This window comes from Lonchura striata, chromosome 3, assembly GCF_050655825.1.
Source record: "Lonchura striata isolate lonStrDom1 chromosome 3, ASM5065582v1, whole genome shotgun sequence".
NCBI classification, from domain to species: domain Eukaryota; kingdom Metazoa; phylum Chordata; class Aves; order Passeriformes; family Estrildidae; genus Lonchura; species Lonchura striata.
The window spans coordinates 46,224,631-46,248,528 of NC_140705.1; the positions used below are offsets into that span (position 1 = coordinate 46,224,631).

The 23,898-nt window shown below is 38.7% G+C and overlaps 1 protein-coding gene across 1 annotated transcript in view; it reads right to left on the reverse strand.

Moving 5' to 3' along the window:
* The window catches only part of LAMA4 (laminin subunit alpha 4), a 96,818-nt gene that overhangs the window by 37,438 nt on the left and 35,482 nt on the right, over positions 1–23,898 (reverse strand). The window contains exons 5-16 of the mRNA XM_021555532.4: positions 19,920–20,134; positions 15,939–16,034; positions 13,940–14,091; positions 13,686–13,796; positions 10,971–11,082; positions 8,929–9,096; positions 7,998–8,191; positions 6,005–6,121; positions 4,265–4,413; positions 2,171–2,312; positions 1,021–1,117; positions 100–216 (exon numbers count right to left, since the gene is read on the reverse strand). Of these exons, the coding sequence (XP_021411207.2) occupies positions 100–216; positions 1,021–1,117; positions 2,171–2,312; positions 4,265–4,413; positions 6,005–6,121; positions 7,998–8,191; positions 8,929–9,096; positions 10,971–11,082; positions 13,686–13,796; positions 13,940–14,091; positions 15,939–16,034; positions 19,920–20,134 (1,670 nt within the window). The remainder of the gene's footprint in view (positions 1–99; positions 217–1,020; positions 1,118–2,170; positions 2,313–4,264; positions 4,414–6,004; positions 6,122–7,997; positions 8,192–8,928; positions 9,097–10,970; positions 11,083–13,685; positions 13,797–13,939; positions 14,092–15,938; positions 16,035–19,919; positions 20,135–23,898) is intronic.

Genomic DNA, 23,898 nt, shown 5'->3' on the forward strand with positions numbered 1-23,898 from the left:
GAACTCTTAGTAGCAACTTCACATCCATATTCAAAGATAAAAATGTGCTCTTCAGTGTATGAAGATAAAGCATCATAGAGATGAAGTTCCTCTCCCAACCTGTCTCTGCTGACTGCATTTTTGCGATGGCTCTCATCAGCTGGCTCCGCAGGGCATTCATTCTGGCAAAAGAGCCATTGACTTGCCAGCTGGTGTCTGCAATGGTGTAGCCGCTGCCTGTGGGGAGAAAAGGGGAGGTACAGCTGAGGGGCCTCCAAGTGCTGTCTGAAAAGGTAAATTCAATCCTGGGCAGGTATGTCCTTAGGCATTTACTATAACATGGACAGTATACCATGGCCTCTTTTAATTTAGGACATACTTGCACTCTTTATGAAATCTAAAGGAAAAAACAGCCCTGCAGCACCCCTGCTTGCCACAGGGTGTCTTCCAAAAATTTGGAGAGCTGTGTTCCAGTCAGTTCTCTTTCTCCTTGCTTTACCAAAAGTGCTGAGAATAGCTGCAACTGGTACACAGGAATAGTTTTAAGGAACTCAAAAAGTCCTGAAAAATTTGAAAGGTAATCCTCTAATTCTAGATTTTTCTTTCATTTGCAAAGAAATTAATTTCTTTCACTTCTTTAATTTGTGAAGAAAGGCCAAACTACTTTAATATTTATTATTACCCTCCACGGGTGAAATCTAGCCTTCTGAACACTTAAGCTGCTGTGATTTGATTTTAATTGAACTACTTAATTGAGTATATTTACCGGTGAACAACAGTTTGCTGGGTCACATATTAAAATAGTAATTGTATCTGAAAGGAACTTTTCATGAATGAAATAAACTATCAATATCTAGTAGGAGGACAAAACACGAGCTACTCAAACTGTGCCCATGGCCATTTCAAGTACTTTGTGTGGTAAATTCAATCAATAACCTGTTCTGTTGCAGCAGTAGTTCTGCTTAGTGATATGCTTCTGAAAGGTATTTTAATGTGCATGGCTATAAGCTGATTGGGAAAGTAGAAAGGATGTATATTTACTGTCATGTGCTGTCCGTTGTAACTGCATGGCTCGGATGAGAAGTTCTTCACTTTTACCTTTATGATAAATGACCTGAGTATCAATTCCGACTGCAGCCTACAAGCATGTTCCAAAAAAAGAAAGTCAGAATAATCCTTATCAAATATGCCACTTTACTGTGATTAATTGTGGACAATATTTTACCTTCATATAAATGCAACTGCAAAGTCACTACAGTTTCATTTGTTTTGTTAACATTTAAGATTGGCAGTTGGATTGGTAAAAAGTCTGAAAAGCAAAATTTTCCATTTTAAGAAATTTTAGAGAAGTGTATGGTTTTCCAAACAACACTACTGAGTAACAAAGATGGAGAAAATTTATCAGCTCCAGTTTAGGCAACATGACTAAATGCTGCCTGTTATTTAGGAACTGTGACTCTTAATTTCTACTGTCATCTCAGATAGGTGATAAATGCTTTCACATCATGGGGAGCTGCCTTGCAGTCTGCAGCAGTACGCTGGAAACAGAGGTCTGGACTTGAAATCCCTCAGCCCTCTGGGGTTCAGACACCTTTAATCTACCCAAATTATCTTGCTATCCCACTAATAAATTGCTGGTAAGTAGCACGTATACAGACTGGTAACTACAGGCATACAAAAACTACATGTGAAGTATTTTTGAACAGTAAGACCGAGAAAAAAATTAGCATCCTACTCCTTACACTGAGTGTGTGAGTGGGCTTTGTCCCATTTCAGCCTGATTTTCTATGGGATGCAGTGATGTCTTGAGCACATTTCCTGCCACATGGCACTCAGTGAAGTAGGGGGACTCAAGCACTAAATGCCAGCTCAGGCTCCCACAGGAGCAGGGAGTTGTCTGCAATTTCACAGAAACGTCTCAATGTGAGTGACAACACAGAGCAGCATCACCCTATGGGATAGGGACAGAAGCACCTCTTGTATCTTTTTAAATACCAGGAGACTTCAGACTGGAAGAATAATTAACTACATGGGAATTAATTCAGGAAATAATAAAGGAAAAAACTGTGCAGTGTGAAGCTAAATACTGCCAGACAACAAAAGTTGTTTTTTCTTTACATTTAGGTACCTGAAGTCCCTGAAGTCCCTGAAACATTGTAAAGTAAAAGCTGGTATTATGAAAATTACTTACATCCTTGACCCGGTTTGTTGTGTTCAGTGCCAACAATGCAACCTCATTGGCTTCTTCGATATAACCAGCAATGTTTTCATACACATTTGAAGCATTGATTGCCCTTTGTACCAAACCATTTGAATCAACACCATACAAATTCCTGTTAAAAAGAGAGTAAAAGGTGAAAGAAACCAAACTGAATCAAAGTAGTTTCTGACTACATAATCACACACATAAATGTACTTGGCCTAACTGGTATTCTCTTCATTGTGTTTGACCAATCTGAAGCAGGTGAAAACTGTGTGGATAGAAGAATCTCCCCCGCCATATAACTCTGAGAATTTTGCCCTTAACATTTATGTGAGCAGCAACAAATGACTACTCAGTTTTTACCTTTTTTTTTTTTTTCTAGATTAGATATTCCATAAATTAACAGAATAACAGGTCTATCAGTAATCCTTCTTTAGGAATGATTCCTATCAATGAATGGAAAGAACTATGTGTGTCAGTGACCAGGATAGATGGGTCACTGTCTGTCTATATTTTCCAAGGTAAGTGGAAAAATGGGGAGAATCAGATGAAGAACTACCCCTAGCCATGAGAATTTGCAGGAGTTAGACTGAAAGAATCCTTTGATGGCATGGTTTTGATCTGCATGTTAGGTGATAACTGGTCTTCAGGGGAGATTCCAAACAGAAGATAGTTCTGGGCTCAACATTCATCTGTTAACAAATTTGAATAAATATTATTTTTTAATGTTCTGGTGATAAGCAGATTTCAAAGTATATTTTAGAAAGATGTTCTAAATATAGATGTATTTGCACATGTGTGCATTCACTTCAAAGTGTTTGCACACTGAGAGATTATTAAATTTCCAGATTCAGCATTATTGCAAGAATTTTCTGCTAAATTCCCTTAAGGCAAAACAATAAACTCTATCAAATAAAAGCCTAACAGGCTAATAAAGCAAACCCATAAAACCAAGATGTTTTGAAGACAGGCTAAATGTTTTAAAGGATTAAAGTTTCACTGCAGGACAATCTTCTCAACAAATAATAGAGTCAGCATTAATCCATCTGGGTATTTTGTAATTACTTTTGTTTGCTTTTTGTGAAATTCCTAATGTGTTAAACTTAGTAATAATTTTAAAATTATTTTGGTAAGGGAGGAAGGATAGCTATATGGGGTATTTTCTTTCAAGTTAGTCTGCTGTCCCCAGTTAACTGATCTCAGGCTGAACATATTGTTTGGTTTTTATGTTCCTGTAGTTTGTGTGTCATTATAGAACAGTCTCAGATGTCAGCTTTATACAATTGCATAAAAGAAGACCATCTGTTATTTTTTCCCTCTATTTTAATCTCCTATCTAGGGCATACAAATATTAAGAAACAACTGGTATTTAGATAATATACTTGAAGAGTAGTTGTAAGCTTATCTTCCAAAAGCATATGCCTATGATATTACTTAAGGTAGATTTTGGTGACACATTTTATTTAAGAATTCATTTACAGCAGTGATTTTTCCACGGATTGTCTTAGTTGCAAATAAAATCATTAAATTTATTTAGAAGTGATTTTTTAGTAAATTGGTGCAATGTTGATGCATTTGGTATCTTCCAACAAAATATAAAAACTTAAAATGTTTTTGATGTTGTTGTGAGCCAGTTTTATTTAGCATCAGAACTACTCCATCTGTAAAACTGTTGGATAAAAATTCTCTCAAAGCTCATTTTGTACCCTGTAATGCTAAACATTTTTTTAATGTAAATGAACCTACTGACATGAGCAATTTCTGTGGACCCATTTAATCTTGCTTGTATTATTTCACTTTTCACTAATCCACCTTTCCTATTATTTTGGAAGAGGAAGGGAACATGCCCAATTAGACTAGAGAAAATGTCATGCAAGATATATACTTATTCTTTAAAAAGTTTCATAGATTTTGCCTAGCTCAACTTCAGCTGTTCTGTGTGGACCATGACAAGTCCTTCTACACATGACTTAACACTGATTTGTTTAGTGCCTATTTATTGTCACTGTGCTTCTGCTTGTCTTTTCAGCTGTTCAGTAAGTGACACTTGTATGAACAGAGTCTGCTGAAGTGAAATTTTACCCATCGAGCTCATCAGAAAGTCTTCTTAGGTTTTGTGCATGATGCATAGCCTTTTCTACCAGATCATCGTCAAACAGGGACAGGTTGGCTATTTTTTCTTGCAGTTCCTTTTTTGCTCCATCTATTTCTGCGTAGAACCCTGATGCATTCTGAACAAAACAGGGAAGGGAGGAAAGATGAAAGTTGCAAAAATCAAGTCTTTATTTTGATTATTATGGGATTTTTTTACCCTTTATGTTATTATAATGTTCCTTTATTTCTCTTATAGTTGTTTTAATCTACATCTTTAAGAGAAAAAGAAGAAAGATCTAATGGTGAATGCCAGTATAGAGACAAATGAAGGAAGATGAAAATCAATAAAAATTCCAGAAGTCACTTAAGAAGGCATTGGAGAGAGATACATAAAATAAAAAGGAAAGATGGTAAAAGTCTTACTATATATCTTGTATGTTTGCTCCAGAATTGTGCCAATGACAAGTCTTTCAGAGTAAAGTCCCCTTTCTGCCTCCTTGCACAGAGAGATTTCTAATGCTAGAGACATCTTGGATTAGTCTGATTTGCAAATCAGTCCACCTAAATACTACCTATGTATGTATAGGCAAGTAGAAGTAGAATCCCTTTGCCTTAGCCATGTTTTTTCCTGTTATGAAATACTTGTGGAAAGACCAAATAGCCTGCATTCACCTTCTCTCCAGTACACAAGCTTGCCAATGTGTCTAAAGATTAGAAATGTGGAAAAATGTGATTATAAATGTGTTTCAAAATACATGAAAAAGCATGAAACAGAGAGAGGGAAAAAGGATGAATGGGTGAAATGTGGAAATACTTGTTGCTGATGAGGATGGACAATGTATAATGTTTGCTTCCTTCCTTACAGTGTGAACAGCCTCAATGGGGAACCCAAAATGATAAACTGTAGCAATGTGTTTTGGACAAAACACCAGAGAAAAAGCTCAATGCACTGCTTGAACACAGGGTTAGTTACAATGTAAGTTGTCATTCTGTTTTCTCAAATTATTTTTTCGAATAAAAAATTAATAACTTTTGGTAAATACTTTTGTGTCAAGAAGTGGGCAACTGTGACAAAAATGAATGCTTGTGGAAATTTTTATTATTTCCTCAATTATTTCAAAATTTTAAAATAAGTAATGAAGAAAGAAAGCGGCTTTGGTAAATATTTTAATTAGCAAATTCCCAGTTTTATTTTCTTCATCTTCTAATAGAAAAGCTAAACCCTAAAAATTTCTGCAAGTTTCCTTCAGCCCCATGTCTGATTCAAAACACTGGATAGTAGTCTATGGTTCCAGAAAAGGATTTCTATATGACAATCTGGTTATATATGTTTGACACAGTGCCTGGTTCTAATGTTGATATCCGGGATCTTTAGTGTTCTTCCATGCTCACTCATAAGCACCAGGAAAGGAATTTAGCATGCAATGCAGTCCTTTACCAGAACATCTTTTGGCACCTGCCTGTAATGAAATAATTGAGAACTCTATAGCAAAATCTTTTATTAAGCTTTGCCTACAGTAATGTGTCCTTATGCTAGAATTATTTTTTTTAGGCAGTAAATTGTAATAACAGAGATTTTCATCCAAGAAAACCATCTACTTTTTTTCAGGAAATATTAACCAGTATTTCGCTGAAGCAGTATAAAGGAGAGTTTTTCCATTAGTGATCTAAACATATGATTTCAAAAAATCTGGATGTATAATTTAAACAAGCCACTGAGGCACTTACCTTTATTACTTCACTTAACTCAGAATTGACCTTTTGTGGTCCTTCCAAAATAGTTGTAGCACTGAGCAGAATGCTGTTCACTTCATCCATTTGCTCTTTTGTCTTCTCATGCTGTTTCTAAAAAGAAAGCTCAAAACATAAATTGCATCCAATACCATTTGTGCTTTGATATGTTAATCAATTTTTAAAAATGTGCTGGAGTTAATTAAAAGATAGTGGTGAACTAATTAGATTTTAGACAAATTGGAAATCTGATTTTCCAAGACATGTCTAATTGCTACATATTGAGATGTGAATTACTTTTTGTTGGTTTGTTTCGTGAAAGAAATGTTGGATGATTAAAAAAAATTAATTTCATTTTATATTACAACCTAAGATGATATTGGAATGAAGCACTATTTATTGCATAGCAGAGACAAGTGAAGCATGGATTTTTCATACTCATCTGGAGACTATCTTATTCTGGAGTTTTTTAAAATCTACAGTACAGAGATCTCTTTTTCTTGTCAGTAGTAAAGCCAATGTGAACAATCTCTTTTGTGCACCATTTGCCTTCATCATGAGGAATAATGGAGATCCTAATGGTTAAGAACAGTGAACAAATACAAGTATACTCTTCAGGCCTTGCTTCATAACTGTGCGACAAGCTGCAGCTTGGCACTGTAATTATGGAACAACAGAAGAGGCTTTGTACTTAAGGATCTCAAGCCCTTGTGACAGGATTCACTAGAGGAGCACTCCTGATTTCTCTATTGAATTCTTAGACCTTCCATATCAGCATGAACTCCTAGCACTGCAAATTTCAAGAACTCTGAAACTAATGCTGTGAAACACAGAGGTTGACCTGAATTTGTGGGATCTTTCTTCAAATCACAGAATTGTTCACTGATGCCCTCTCCTCCAGAATACAAAAAATTTCAATAATTGACATGAAAACAGTTTGTTTTGAATGGCCCTAAATTGTTCTCTTTGTAATTTTTCCCTTGCTGAAAAAATAAATGAGAAGTTTTAGGTGTGATATTCTGGTTTTGCATTCCTTAAAATAAATTTATGAAAACCGGGAAAGAATCACAGAGCTGCTCTGATGAGAAGAAAATAGTTTCTTTTGTTTGGCTGATGGGTTGGGTACTTTTCCTGGATATTAAATGTGAAAATTCAGTTTTCTCATCAGCCATGTGGTTTTGAACCTAATGCCACCACTTCCAAGCAAAGGACCCCCACTTCCAGGCTACAGGGGACAGGTCACCTCTGAGCTTTCCTCCAGAGTGATTACTTTGTTCAAAACCCTGAAACTGTTCATTTGGACAGGATGCAAGGGAAAACTGTTGTAAGTTTATAGCTAAGCTAGCAAGTTCACCTAGCAAGTAGAAAACCCAGTTTCAAAGTATCTATTGTGGAGCAGTTAGAAATTGATTTGTGCTTGAAGATTCAAGGACAGCTGTCAACTCCTCCTGAAAAACTGGGGATGCAATTGATTAAAGTGATTCAGAGGAAGTTTGGATCAGACAGTATGAATGCATTCAGCCCAGGGCACAAACACAGTGCAGAGTCTTTATAAGTAATTGTTTTCTTAGAACAGAATTAGTTTTGTGAACATGATGCCCTCCCACATTATGTCAGGACATAACTGGATGAAGTAATCCCAACACAATATTTATAGCAGCCATGCTACCTGAAATTTTAAGCTTCTTGACTTTTACTGTAACATGCCTTTCTAGTCTAGGCATAAGTATCCATCTCTCTTGGTCCGATGAGGCATGACATGCCAAAACTTCTCATTTATTGTCATTCCACAAATAGATAATAGTACCTTGCAATTCCACAAGCTGTTTCTTAGAACTGATGAATCAAACTCATCCTGCTGAGTGGTCCAAGAAACTTTTTTTTGGTGTGGTGATTCCTGAATCTAAGTTGTGTATAATCTACTGTTTTAAGCAGTGGCAGAGATGGAATGTTCACAGTCAACACTTATGATAAATGTAGTGCACAGTACCTCCTGCCTTTGGAGCCTGGCTGTGTTTTCCCTGTTTATATCCTCCGTTTGTGTAACATAGTCCAGTGCCTCGCCTAATGCCTCCTCCAGGTCTGACAGCTTCACATCCTGTTCGCTGAGCTGCTCCAGCACATCAGTTACCAGGGACCTGGTGTCATTGTACTTCTCGTGAAATGCTTCAATTTGCTGTAGCACTGGGAGAAAAATAAAGAGACCAATAAATCAAAAGCTTGGATTTCTGACAGAACTTACCTATACAGGAATTTCTTTACTTTTACTCAGGCGACAGTAAAACACATTTTGTAAAGCTCATTTGAGGGATTATATACCTAGATTTTAATTTTCCCTTCTCTTTTGAGAAGGAAAGATGACTCTCATTTTAACGTTTCATTTTAATCCTATTACTTCCCCCTCTGAAATATATTTTATTAAAAGAAACTAGATCTGTCTTTGCCTGCTTTTCATTTGTTTTTCATTGTTAAATCTAGGCAGCCTATTCTAGAGAAGACAGTGTTTATGCCTCGTGTTCTGATTCATGTTCATTAAGCTCTGAGAATTAGGCTGCCACTTTTTCCCATGCCAGCAGCTTTTCTCTCTCTGCTGGTGTTTGCTGTCCCATAGGCAGGGGGGAAGATGTACACATGAGCAATGCCAGCCCTGCCATGAACCTTCCTAAGCAGCTGTTGTTCAGGTGCTCCAGTGCACAGGCACACACAGACCTTTTCCCCCCTATTGTGCTGTGAGGAGCACCGAGCACCAGCAGGTACTTGGGGCAGGAATTTGGGAGCAGCAACATCTCCAGCACACCAGCTGGTGCTTGCCAAGTACCTGCTGGTCCTCCCCAGGGGCCCAGCAGTACACCCAGAGCTGCCCAACACCTGCCAGCTGAGCATCAGGATGTGGCTGAAAGGAAAACTGACTTAAAACTCACACTCCTCTGCTGCATTTTCCTCCTCATCTGCAAGTTGCCTCTGATTAGTGAAAGGCTTTAGATGTTTGATCTCCTTCAGCATCTCCTCGGCCATGCTCCGCTTCTGGGCAATTTCTTCAGGGCTCAGCTCTTGTTGAATTGCATAGTATTTCGACTTGCTGCTGATTTCTAGGGGGAAAAGGGAACAGATGGTCAATTCAATATGACTACACAGAAATAAATACTGTGGACTACTTTTAGTTTTGTGAATTGTGATTATAGTGATGGCAAAACAAAGTTTTAATTATGTTCAACTCCATAGTAGATAAGGATTATGTTTAATCAATCCAATCTTAATATTAAACCTGTAAATAATTCACACTTTCTGTCACATGTGAAGAGGATGGGATTAAATAGACGTGGGTTGTGTGCATTATTTGCCTTGACATTTCTTATAGGCTGGGATAATAATTTTATTTTGGATTCTGTGACGTGTAGCAGGCTGAGGCTTTCATCTAGGATCATGGCTTTTAAGTGCTGCTGTTTATAAAATAATAATAATGCTAAGGAGACTGAAGTAACCTCATTTTCCATCTGCAGATGTTTGAGGCACCCTAAGGAGGTAACATATGTCTTCTGGCCTGATGCTGCCTAGGTGGTTTGGAGATAGATACTATTTCAAGGTTTTGGTCTCAGTTCAAAAAACATTGTTGTATCCCTGCAGCTAAAATTGAGTTTACCCATTCCCAGTGTAATCATTATGATATTTGCTCACTTCTCACTCCCTGGCCTTGAATACCAAGCACCTCCTCTTTTATGTCCTGTGATATGTGTGCCTTTGGCTAGTGCTTGCACTAGTTTTGTGGGTAAACAAAGTTGGCAAAACCAGCATTATTCTTATGGAAGATTTTTATAAAAAATAGGCGCGTAATTGTGGCACCACTGATTCTTTGGCAGTGTCTGTATGCCTGCTCTTGCTGGGTCCTGAGCTCATTAGTGAAGTTTTAAAGGCTCATACTGAGCAGAAACTGATGATGACCAGGGCTCCATGGATTTCTTTTTCCTTATGCTGGTACACGTGTGTGTGCAAATGGGTGATAACTCTGTAGAAGAACAGTTGGTGGAAATAATTTTCACCTACTTGTTTCCAACTGTTTTTGTTCTATTCACAGCCATGGACGTTGTTTTCTTCTATAACAGCTGAATGTGATTGTGCTATTTGTGTGCCAGATTAGATGCATATCTGCCTTATGTGGTTCCTGTCCTGCTCCAAACCAATTAATGATCCAAAAGGATGATCCATAGACATCAGCCATGGTTGTTAGTGACACACAGTGAGGCTCATGCTGACACTTTTACTCAAAAATTGTAGAAATAAAATTTGATAGATGGCCAGACAGTCAATGTTTTTTTTAATATTAGAGGCTCTGTTTTTTTGATGGGACATATTAACCATGTTTCCTGAGAGAAAGTAATGAAGCACCCATGGAGGTAAGGATAAGCAAGGATAACAGTTGATATGTAACCACTCTTCCTTACACAAGTTGCCAGATGGCTTGCAATAACTGCCAAGATGGAACTGATCAGGTCTATTAATCAAATATTTTTAATTGGAAAAGGGATGTTTAACCTCAGCTACCAAGTCAGCATTTCTATTCTGGTGCCATAGACAGCTTTGGCATACTGCTGGCTTTGCTGAAGGCTGGGGAAAATGTGTTCTGCAGCAGGATGGAGGCTTTCATGTCACAGGTATACAGGGGACAGGGGTGTTTTTGAGTACATTGATTTCAATTGGTTTAATCTCATTTTTATATTTCAGGATGATAATGGTATGTCATAGATATTCCAGATGAAGATGATTATCACCAACTAGGAAATCTTTTCTGAGTGCAGTTGTGCTTGAGAGGGTGTTCACTGTTGTCATAAATTACATATTGTCCTATATATCAGAAGATTTTCCTTTGATATATAGGACAATAAAAATTCATGATGATCCATTAATACATGAAGGCTTCATTAATACATTCCTGACACTGAGATGAACCAGAAATGAATCTATTTACCTTCAATGTTATCTCTTATATCATTGAGCTGCTGCACAAACTGAGAAGCACGGTTGTTGATCTCTGTGGTTTCTTTCTGTACCAGTCGGCCTTTGCTAGATGCTTCATTTCCCTATGAATAAACCATGAGAGGTAAATAACAGATTTCTTTTCAAGATGTGAGGATGAGCACTATAAACACACATTTTGTTTTCTCCTGGTGAGCACATGGAAGTCCTTTCTATCATATAAAGTAGTATTTAAAGGTGTTCAAAATGAAGATCTGTCTTGTCAGTGTTTTCAGAATTGCACAGTGAGAGATTAAAATCTGTTCCATATTCATCCATCATTTGCTGCAATGAAATTTTCATAAATTAGATACAGTTGTAAAACTCTATCTGCTGAATCTCCTAGGCATTCAGTGGGGCTGGCTTATTTTGTTGCTGGGTATGGCATTTCCTGAGTAAGCAAACAGAATGAAGAAAAAGGTGTTAAGCTCCTAACTCTTTTTAGATTTGTGTCTCCCACAAGTGAGATCCCCAGCTCTGCAACTTGTTAAAGAAAAAGCCTGGGAATTGAAAATACTCTGAGGAGCACAGCCATGGTCCTGTACTACATTGTGTTGGGGGCTGCTCTCTGCACTGTGTTCCCTTACTTAGGGTTTGTGGAGACCCCAGGTGGCATTTGAAGGCAGGGACAGGGTGCACAGCACGACTAAAAGGGATGGGCATAATGATAAAACAAATTGTAAGGGTTATGAGACTGAAAAAACAAGTGAAAGGGTTAGTAGAAATGCTTTGGGTTCCCATCTTCCAAATATTCAGGATCAAGCTATGTTCTGTTTTACTCAAAACTCATCCCATGCAGACTTTGGGAGTTACAGGTAGTTCCAGGAGCTATATTTAGTGGGAAGATTTGCCTACAGTTGGCCTATTCACCATGCCTTTGTGGTTTAGATCAGAATCTGCAGCAACCCCTGAGATATGGGGATGTGCACATAAAATGCTCTGAACAGAAAATGCCGTGTGTCTCTGTGAAACCCACTTAAGGTCCCAGCACCCCTTTTCCATAAATGTACCCTGAAATAGCATAGAGCTCAATATATTCAGAGTTACTATTGTGGTTTTCCACTGTCAGAGTCTGGGGTCATTATTTCCCTGTCTTGCAAGCAATCACAAGTATTGATGTGGAACTCTCATTACAGCTAGCCAGGGAGAAAAGACCAGAGGAAATGCTGAATTTATTTGCTCAGGGACAGTAAAACTGAGGAATGAGGAAAGAAATCCCCAGACAGTACTGCAAATGAAATGTTATTATCCAAACTCACTAAATATTCATAGAAAACCTAATGCCTTAATCAGTCTGCCTACCAGCTAGAGAGAGGGACACTGAGGTGTGTGAGCTCGGACAGATATTCACAGGTATGGAGCTGTGAGTGTGAGTTGATTTAATCAAAGCTCTCTTGAACACAAGCATAGTCTGTATAAGTCTTTTGTGACCTAAGTAAGTGTTGATTAAAAGCACATAAACCTAAATTTTCTCTTCTACTTTCCTTTGTGTTGCTTTTTTACCCCCTACCTGCTCCTATATTTGAGTTTTAGTTTAAGGTATAATTCTAATTTGTTTTGTGAAGGAATTGGTAAAGTGCATATAAGATCTGGCACTTTGCAATAAGCATGAAATAGAATCTAGTTCTATGGCAGCTGTGGCTATCTTTGATAATAACATAGAGTGATGTATTTTACTAATATATGTATATTGCAGCAACAGATATATATTTAATATTATCTTTTTAAAATAGAGGATAAGCAATTTTGAACCTTATTTCTTCTCTTCACATATATCATAGCAGCATTATTCTAGGATGCAATTAAAGTGTTGTGGGAGATGAGAGCTGATTTTAATTTTATACCCTGGCAGCTGGATGTGCAACATTTATGATTATAACTGTATTAAAAATATCTTGAGTGCTGATCAAGCTCCCGTCTCAGTGGATACCTGAAAAATCTTTTAAACTTGCAATTCTGAAATATATCTTGAAATGTATAACCAGGATTAATTTAATTTTAAGAGAGAATACATGTAAAATAGATATAGTACAAATGCTCCCAAAGTCAATCTGCATTAGTTTACTTCTCTTAATTAGAAATCAAAATGTGAATGAGAAAGGCAATGTGTCTATCTCAGATCAAACATGCTGTGTAGCGGGTAGGTGGGAACTCAGATCCTGAGGGGAAGATTTTTGTGACTGGTGACAAACCTCCAACCTCCAACACTCAACACACTTTTTACCTACTTCCTTTTCTGTGAAGAAGACTTGACTTGATAATTAATTTATGCTTTTAATTAATATTTAAAGTAGAAAGTTACAAAATAGAAATAGAAATAGGAGGTTCTTCCAGCTGTCAGGGCACACCCGCTCTTGTTTGGTGAACGTAAAGTGTCAGAGTAGATGTTAAGAAATATTTTTTTTATGAAGAGGGGTGAAACACTGGGACAGGTTTCCTAGAGAGATGGTCAATGCCCCATTTCTGGCAGGATTTAAGAGGCATTTGAACAATACCCTTAATAAGAGACTTTAACTTTTGATGGGCCCTATATTGCTCAGACAGTTGGACCAGATGATCATTTTAGGTCCCTTCCAACTGGGACTATTCTATACTCACCTCTTATGCCACCAGGTGAATATGACAAAGTGCAAACCCTCAGAGCTTTGGCAGAAGGCTGTAAACAAACCTGTTCATCAAGTGTTTCTGCTTCTCTGCGGAGATCATTCATCTCATCTGCAGCATCATCAACCTGGATGGTCCAAAGCATAGCATGATTCTTTTTTTTGGACATTGCCTCCTGTGTGTGGGGAAAAACAAGTAAGTGCATTTTAAAACAAAGTCCTTCTCTAGTGAGGGCAGGGATTGAAATTTACAGGAACAAAGTGGAAATTCAGATATTCAAACTACATGAAAAAACTGAAATGCCATCAATGTTTGTACCTGGAGATGTGTGGCAGTGATATTCAGGTCATTCAAACGCCTTTGGGCTGCAACACCAGTGGAAATGCTCAGTAAAGTGGATTTGCTTTCATCGATAGTCAGAACTGACAATCGGATGTCATCTGTCAAATCCCAAATACATTTATCGCAGCCTGATAAGAAAATAAGACAGCAACATTTTTCTTTAGTGTTAGTGTCAGTTAACAGCAAATATATTAAATTCATGTGGTAGTGCTCTTGACCCATGGTGTTCACTCTCTTTGTCACTGATGCTTGCTGGTGGATACCCATTTTTTCTTTTACTTTCACCCTCTCACTTCCAAGGCTACTTCCACAGTACAGTTATGACATTTCTAGCTGAGCAGCACCAGATGGGACTGCTCAAAGAGGCTGACACAGAGATTCTGTAATCAGTTGGGAGTGAGGGAGAAGTATTTCCTGGCTATTCCCTAGGCGCTACATGTTTGTGGCCTGAAGGACAATGGATGAAGATAAAAAAAAACCCAACTGCATTTTGTTAGAACCTCAAATTCAATATTTAAAATTTAGTGGTATGAGAAATAAGGATGTCCAGTATATTGGCTCTTGGCCACCTACTTTGTTATGAGGGCAGCTTCTAAAAACACAGTTATAATGTGCTTGGAAAGTTCTTTTGCAGATCTATATTGTTCTTGCTGCAGGATTGCAATGTCACCTTGTTTATAGTGACACTGGTGCCAACACTAAATGCAAGAGACTTAGGTGAATGTGAAACACAGATTCCTACAGACACTTTGGCTTGATATTTTAGCAGGTCCCAAATGTTTTCCTTCTGGCTGCTCTTCAGGCACATGACCCTTCTTCATGGGAATTGGTTCAGAAACCCATGTGTGCTACATGCTCTGCATTATATGCAGGTATAAATTAACTAACATTTAAAAAATACATGTAGTTACCAATAGCTACAACACAGTACTCCTGGAAACTCCCCAGGCTTCCTATCATTAGAGTATGGCAGATAGTGGGAAAGGAACTGGCTGATGGATACATGCCAAGTTGTCAACAGCAGCACTCTACATTAGATGTTGTACTGGCTTTGACTGGGGTAGTTTTCTGCACAGGTAATTTCAGTGGCTAGTATGGGGCCATGTTTTTGATTTGTGCTGAACACAGGGTTGAGAATGTAGAGGTGCTTCTGTTGTTGCTGAGCAGGTGAGATCCTTTCTGCTTTTTGTACTGCCATGGTGGTGATGAGAGCAGGGATGTGCTGGAAACTGGGAGGAGACACAGCCAGGACAGGTGACCCCAGCTGACCAAAGGGATATTCCAGACTGAGCATGTGACATCATGCTCAGTAAATACAGTGGGGAGAAGGAGGAGGAGACTTTTGAAGTGATGGCATTTGTCTTCCTAAGTAAATATTATGCGTGGTGGGGTCCTGCTCTCCTGGAGATGGCTGAATGCCTGCCTGCCCATGGGAAGCAGTGAATGAATTAATTGCTTTGCTTTGTTTGCAGAAGTGTGTGTGGCTTGTGTGTGCACAAATTTTCTGGTTTTTACCTTTCTGATTCTCTCTCTGTTCCTACTAGGGTGAGTGAGTGAATGGCTGTGTTCTTGATGGAGTTAAGCCAAAACAAGAAAGTCATAAATTATATGCAAGATATCACAGGTAAAGTTGTGAAGACACTTTTTAAGACCAGAATATCATTTTTCAGGCAGTGTGTCTCAAGGTCTATGGAAGTGGCTTTGGTGATACTTCCCTACTGCTCAGCAGTTTGGACCTGAATGTGCAGTCTGCACCACAGAGTTGGAAATATGCCTGTACTCAGATGAGTGTGTGAGAACTTTCTGAAGTACTCCATCAGCAGGACATTGTGTATATTCACACACTTAAGTGCCCTGTGGGACCACCGTCAAAATCCTGAGCCCACTGGAGTACCAAGCTCTTAAGTTAGTACTTGTAGGCTTCTAAATATAAGAGCAATAGTAGTTATTGGTGTTTTCATGATAATGTTCTTACTGATGGTCGGGCAGTCTGTGTCAGTAGAAACTTCAGGACTGTCTGCGAGGCATTCTCCAGTCTGGCTGTCACACATTCTGCCTCCACAGTTACATGCTGGGGAAAAAAAAAAGGACTTTTGAAAAAAGAATCTTCAAAATGTACAACTCTCCCTCCCAACTCATGAATTTTTTATGCTTAGGATTGTGTGTAGATATTCAAGCCAATATCAAGAACTTACTGGACTGATTTTCCTTTCAGTATTTGGAAAAGGTGCTTCTCGCACTGATGAAATTTGAACAAATGAAATATGAAGTGGAAAACAGAGAGAGAACACCTCTTCTGAAAATACTTGTTCAAAGCTTCGTTGCAAGTAGAGCCAGCAAGGCCAGAGTTGCCCAGAAGGGCCATTGTACATCAATATCTAGAGAGGGTGACATTTAGGAGATGTATTAAGAAAAGTGGGGCAACTAAAGTTAATTATTAGTTACAAATCTCTCCAGAGCTCCGTTGAATTTATCAGCACTCTGTCAGGCTGTCACTAAAAAGGCTTTGCAGCTATCAGGGATTGATAGGGGACTCCAGTTACACTCTCAGCTTGAACATATCAAAAAGTAAATATTTCCTACCACTTACAATGAAGAATAAATGACGTCTTATATTGTTTCAAACTTGAGAAAGCAACATTTTTATTGCCAGCATAAGTGGCTTTTTAAAAAGTCCAATTTTTAATCTAACATCTCTAAACCTCTCTCAAGGTTTAATTGGCCTTTTAAAATATATTATTTTAAAGATGAAAATATTCTTGGAACACTTAAATTCAATAATAAAAACTCAAACAGAACATAAGAACAGCAGCAATCTATCTGGAATTTATTTTGGTCTTGTGATTCATGTTTCACAGAACCTCATATAACAAAATATCTTACTGCCTTTTTATTGCAGCCCATTAATTTTTATCTATGAATTACTCTTTTATTTACATTTCCCATTGCACATTCAAGGATTTGTCAACTGAAAAGGTGTAAAACAACTTCAAAGACAACATCCTGCACTAATGTCAGAATAATTTTGTGTAAGTGGATCAGTGTTAGCAAAACTAATCAGTTTTTGTACTACTGTAAGAACAGAAATTGGTTATGAATTCTCTGATGCATTCAGCATTTTGACTTTATTACAATCTGTGCTTCACAGCTTTTTGATCTATGACTACTTTTAATTCATTATTTTTTTTTAAGAAGTGAAAGAAAAATATCAGTTGAAAGCAGAGATTTCTTTTTGCCTATATCATGGGGACTAGGCTATCATCAGGTAGCAGTATTAAACTTAAAAAGTTAAAATTTCGATGAGATTGATGCTCAAGAAAATAAAATTGTGTCTTATTTAAATGAATACCTGTGAGTCTCCCACATAAAATCTTATATCAAATTAATTCCAAAAGCAGTCTGGATCATTTTTCAACTACTGGTTTAAGAGGTACCACATTTTTAGTAGGGAATTAATACTTTCAATGATACCATAATTTGCTGGTGGGGAAAGCTTCTAAACTTACCTTTATTTCTGAGGCCCATTTGTGGAGAGCTTTAAACTATGGCTAAAGAATATGTGGTCAAAAAAAAAAAAAAAGCAGCTTAAAACTACCATTCACAGCTACTGAGATTTTGTCTTCCACTCAAAAGAAAAAAAGATGATTTTAGATTGATAGAGCTGTTTGTTAACTTAGTAGTCTTGTGGTTTTTTGTTTTATATATCCTTTGCAATGCTCCATGGAAACCATGTATGCAGACTGTCTTGATTCTTACAATAATTTTGTTTCTCTATTTTTAGTTTAAAGAAGATATTTGACTTATTTCAGAATAAATTCTAAGCAATAGCTCCTAATTGTCCCATAAAGCCAGACAAAGGATAAGCTTTCCCTGTGAAATACACAAATAGTTTGAATATCATGGATGTATTGATGTACTGCAATCTGCACAGTACTGTCAAGTACAGCACATTGCAGTGCTCAGCAGAAATGAAGATGAAACAAGAAGTGTATAATTCTCTGAAACATAATACTGCAAAATCAGGATTTGCTAGAGTGAACTTCAAAATTAAATTGACTTCTGAAAAGAGAAAAGCTGTACCTCTCACAACATATTCAAGCATCCAAGCATTTTTTATCTTTAGCAAAGATGAAACACTGCAAGGAAATTTGCTAACGAAGAGAATTACCACACTGGTTTCAAGACTGTGTGAACAGCCTGTATAGAGAACTCCTGTGTACCTCCTTAAGGGTGCAAACAAAAAACTCTACTGAGGTGATGAAAGTTTGAGTTTCAAAACCGTACTTTCAGAGATGCCTTTCAAAATCACTTATTGTATAACCTGCTCAGACACTTGGAATGAGCTGAAACTCTCAGAATTCTGGCAAAGTTACTCTTAGGTGCTTGAAGCTTTTGCCCATGGGCAGGGCAGGATTGCTGTGGTTTGCAGAGTTGAAGTGCCGGGTGTGTTCATCCTGTCTCATGGAATTCAGGACCCACAGACTGGATCCTATCATTCCTTCCTGGACAACTGCAGTTAAATCATCTCAGGTAAGTGAATTAGGCAGTGAAGTTTATAAACGAGATTTTTTTTACCACCTGAAAAATCACAGACATGCTGTATTTCATGAACATCTTGTCTACCCAAATCCAGACAGAAGGTGAGTTTTGGGCATGCTGTTTCCCACAGCTTATGTCTTTTTAGCTAGTTGGGATACATGGCTTTGGCTTTTGGGATCACTGTGCATGAGCACCATCTGTTCCTGTTCAGCATAAATGGAATTGAACCATGTGAATTTGCAATGTGAGTTACATCCTGGAGATGGACACTCAAATTCCAGCTGTCACTGGGATGTAAAACCAGAAAGGGCCAGTAGTGGCATCATGGCATCATATGTGGTCCCCTGCAAGTGAAGATAGCAGCACACAGGGCATGTGATTCCACAGCATCCTCACAGCCTCCATCCTGTGTGTCCCAAAACACTTCATAATAAGGAAGTAAAAAACAAAGTCCTAGTACACAGTAAGTTGCAAGAAAGATCCAAACATTGCTAAGTCCCTGAGGCCTGTAGCTCTGTACCTGGAGGCCCTGGAGCACTTCTGAGGTCCAAGTTGAGTGTGTGCTTCAACTGTCTTACCTTTGAGCCAGGCTGAGGTAGGAATACTATGCCTCCCTCCTTTGTGTTCTGGTCCCTGCCAAAGAGTTTGAGAGGGGGCCTTGCTCTGAGCACCAGCATTTTGCCTTTAAGAGTGGCTGTTCCTAAGTCCTTTGAAAGAGGATGTAAACTTCTCTTCCAGAGCCAAAACAAGGATAAAAGGTATGAGGTCAAAGCCTTGTTTGGATTGAATTCCATGTAAATTAGGACAATATTAGAGGAGACAAAACTTTGCAACCCCTCTGTGCACGTATGTTTTGCTGAGGTGCTCTGGGTAACACTTTACTAGCCCCTGAACATACAGTCAACTCCTGTGTGAAAATACAGTAACCAGCAAGATTACACAGACTCATAGGAAATGCAGAATATATTACCAAAGTGGAAAATAGCAGAAAGTGAGTGTGTATTGAGTCAGGAGAGGAAGGATTATCCTGTTTCCATAAAAAATCCTTTCAAGTCTTTAAGCACTATCAGCCTGAGTAGTCATGGTGTGGACAAGCAGAAAGGTGAGGACTTTGCCTAAAGAACTCTTAGAGAACCTTATTTAAAACAAGATTCAGGAGAACACAACAGTGCCTTCATTAAACCTGATCAGGCACTAGAGATGTTGGAGTCTGGGGTCTGAGACTTGCTCATGGGAGATGGAAAGAGATACTCCTCTGGTGCCTGGGATGATTCAACTGAACAGGCATCCAAATGATCCCATCACCTGCCTCCCAGAGCCCCAGGTAGCTGGGGTTCAGGCATCTCTGATTTCTGGGAGATCATCCACAGACCATGCTGTGCTGCTCAGCTCTGCTGTACCAGACTACAGACAATACCTGTGCAGTTTTTTGCCAATCTGGCGTCCCCATAGTAGCCTGGAGCGCATCGTTCGCACTTGAACCCGCTGGTGTGGTGCAGGCAGTTGCGGCACTGGCCGGTGACTTCATCACAGTCTTCAAAAATCAGATTTGGGTCTGAGTTGCCATTGCAGTCACATTTTTTACAAGTGCTTCCAATTAGCAAAGGGTTCCCATAGTAACCAGGGGCGCACCTGAAAGGAAGAGCAACACTGGCAATGACATTCTTATCTGCGACATCTTTTTTTCTCTGACCTTATTTATGTTACCAGGAATTGATCACTGTCTGCAGCTTCTAATGGACAGAGAGCTAATTAGGAGCTTTACTCCTACAGAAGATATTTTGTGCTCTAATCTCAATCTGTACTGTTACATATTTTCCCCTTCTGGAACACCCCTCATATCTCAAGCATACCAGTCTGCGTTAATTTATTTTTTGTGCATATCTTTAGCAGTGAAATGATTTTCTCCCTATTGTTTTAAAATCTGTGACAGAGTTGTTTTGGCAGCAAGGCAGCTCTACAGTGTTTGTTTTGGTCTCTTTCAGCTCCGTATCTCACCAACTATATTGTGTTATATAGGAAACTGTGCCAAGAGGCTGCATTCAGGATGCTGAAACTCAGAGGAGGTTCAGACCTTATTTCTATTATAAATCTGCATAAAAACTATTGACCAGGAAAGGTTTATAGAAATACTTCTATGGTGAGGTGTTGGGGTGTCTTCTGGTTTTTGCAAAACAGAATAGGCACTGAACCAGACTCTGTTTTTCAGATCTGTTTGATGTTATCCTGTTAGATGAGGATAAAAGGCTGAGAGCAGTCAGCAGGGAGGATTCCTCTCTTGGTCTGCAGAGGAAGAGAGGGAGGTGGATACCAGGCACCCCGGGAAGGCCTGAAATAGCTCCAAATATTTTATCATTTTATCTTGTTATATTTGGGAAATAATTTCAGTTGAGAAATTTCTACATCTTAAAATGAGACACATGTTAATATTATGGTAGTTTTTCAAAGTATGGTAGTTTTTTGATGTAACACTCCTAGATGATCAGTGGTTCTAAGCAAAGAGGTAGTAATAGATTTGGTTATTTGGAAAGGAAATAGTCTCAGTTAAAGATGTTTCTGCTGATATCAGGGAGTGTGCTTAATCCTACAAGCAAGGGGAACTTTTGCAAAACAACCACTGACAAAGGAGAACTAGTACTGGGGTGGGCATGGAAATCTAATGCCCATGATGGAGATGCCTGGAGCTCAGAGATCAGGGACTCACCCCAAAACAGGAAATTAACAATTCCTGCCAGGAAGGGAATAACTAGTTAGTGTAACAGTTGCTAGCTGAAGGAATTGGAGGATTGAATAGCTGCTGAAATAATTTAGGTAAGGAGTATTTATTGTAGTTCATTCTGTTTTATCACCATGTTGTCCTTGTCTCCCATCCAAAGTCCTATTTAAGATGCTGTTTTCTCTGTCTGCTGTTGGTAAGCAGGGAGGGTGAGCGCTTCAGGCAGTTCACATTAATTTTCCTAGGTTCTGGCTGGATACCTAAACCAAGATCTGTTGTCTTCTAAAATCTGAACACAGTCAAATTAAGGTTCTGCCATATCTGAACCATAAAAAATGTGGAAGATCTGATAGCAGCTTCAAGTTTTGATCTGTTCCTATATTTTATTTTTTTTTTTTTTTTTTTTTTTTGGCCAAAGAGAGTAATTTCCTCAACACTGCTTTGTTCATGTTCCAGTCCTGAATCCTCACAATAGAAACACATAAAAATTTGAGCATCTTAATATAAACCATTTGGCTGCCTCAAATACTGCTTTTGTCAATGACAAAGGCTCTTTCTGTCTCTTTGCAACATTGCCAGAATCTTTGGTGCAGATTTTATCATTTGGGTGACCCAGATGTAAAAAATTAAAGTGTGGCCGAGAGTTCTGTGCACCCCCTGAAGAACTGTGAATGCAACACTGAGTGCAGAGTGTAATTTATGATTATGATTTGGTTGACTCATTCCCCTTTCCCATGGGAATTAGAGCAGGCAGTGATGGGTAAAGCTACTGGTCAGTCATGCCAGAAGTCTTGCTATGATTGTCTGTGATTTCAGTTGTTTGTTTTTTCTGTAGTTAGGTATTTTCCAAATGATCTGTCTAATGTGGCCATCAGGTTCACAGAGGCCACTGAGTAGGGCTGGGGTCAGACCAGCCTTTTGCTCACTGCTGCCCACATCTACCAACAGCAGCGTGCAATCCCCACCAGGCCTGCCACGTCTGCCCTCTCATCAGGACAAGGCCATTTTCCCCCTTTTCTGAAATGAACTGTTCAGTTCACTTGCCAGGAATGTAGTGAACATTTCCTCACATCCCCACAGATTTGTTTTACATCTGCTGCTCTTTATGACCACCTGAGGCAGCAGAACAAGTTGTCCAGAGAAGCTGTGGATGCCCCATCCCTGGCAGTGTTCAAGACCAGGCTGGGTGAGGCTCTGAGCAACCTGATCTAGTGGAAGGTGCCCCTGCCCATGGCAGGGGATTGGAACCAGATGACTTTTATAAGGTCCCTCCCAACCCAAACTCTTCTATGACTCACTTTTATTAGCCACAATTTCTCATCTGGACCAGTTGTTTAAAACAAAAAGAAACTTTCAGACCTAAAAATAAATGTGTAACATTCACTCTTCTGTTTGCCACTCAGTGCATCTCATAATACTGAGGCATTTAACCTCTTTTGAATTGTGGGTAGGATGTGAGAAGAGCAGAGGCCAGTGACTGGAAATGTTCTGCTCCATCTCTGCACTTTATGGCCTGAAAAAGTTAAGAGGCCTGGAGTAAATGTCTTTTCCTAGATTGTATCAATAAATGACCATTTTTTGCTAAAAAAGTGTATTTCCTCTCCCATAATAAAATTGAAGTTGTCTTTGTTTCATTCTGCAGCCATAGCTGCTTCCTGTAATTATTAGTGAGTAAGGAATTAACTTCCTCTTCTCTGGCAATGCCAAAAGAACCTTTTTCATATATTTGCTTTGGATGGTAAATTGTAATTTGTTTAGTTGTTCTTTTTAACATTTGTGCATAAACAAAACCTGCATGTCATCAGTTACCACCCTGATGCTTTACTGCTGAAGTTCAGGAGAAAAATGATAAATTCCTAAATTTCAGTTTGTGAAGCTGGTTTACTCAGTTCCTAGCTAGGGTGCCTGTGAATTCACACCACCTTTTTCTGGCAGTGCCCAGCAGCAGTGTGTGCCAAGTAGGGGCTTGCTCTTTAGCAAGTGGGCAGGGGCAAGCAATGCATCATCCAGCTTTGAAACACTTTTGATATTTCTGATACAAATGGGAATAGAACCAGAAGGCAAGTCCTGTCTGTCTCTGCTTGCACCTTACCCCAGCAACTAGCCAAGCTCTTAATATAGTGACCAGGACAGGCTGATTTCTTTCTGTAGCTTTTTCCACACAGCTTTGCCTTCCTTGAGACAGATGCACTGTGTCAGGCTGGGGAGTGGCCAATAGGAAAAAAAGCTGATGTTATTTTCTGCTGTTTCTGTGTTACTGCTACCCATTTCATAGGATTTCTAATGCTTGTAGTCTGGGTTGACATTTTAATAACCATTAAGAAACCTCAATGACCTTTTAATTGTCTGCATTATCCTTTGTGTATAAACCTGACATTTTGAAGGAACAAAAGAATAAAGCTGTGGGCCTGTAAACAAGGGTGGGTTTTTTATTTTTCTGCCATCTGCTTTCACTGTTGCTGTCATGTTAGTGATGTGGAGGTAATTGACTGATGTTTTTGCATCATCTGTAAGGAGAAAGGCCTTTACTCATTGCTCATGTTTTCTTTTTTTTGATTTATTTTTGCATCTTAAGCATCCCTTTTCTCCCTTCCCTGACAGTTACATTAAGTGTCATTTGAATTCCAGGCTTGCCCATTATTTAGTCAGTTGACTAAAGACTACAATACTTCAGGGGCTT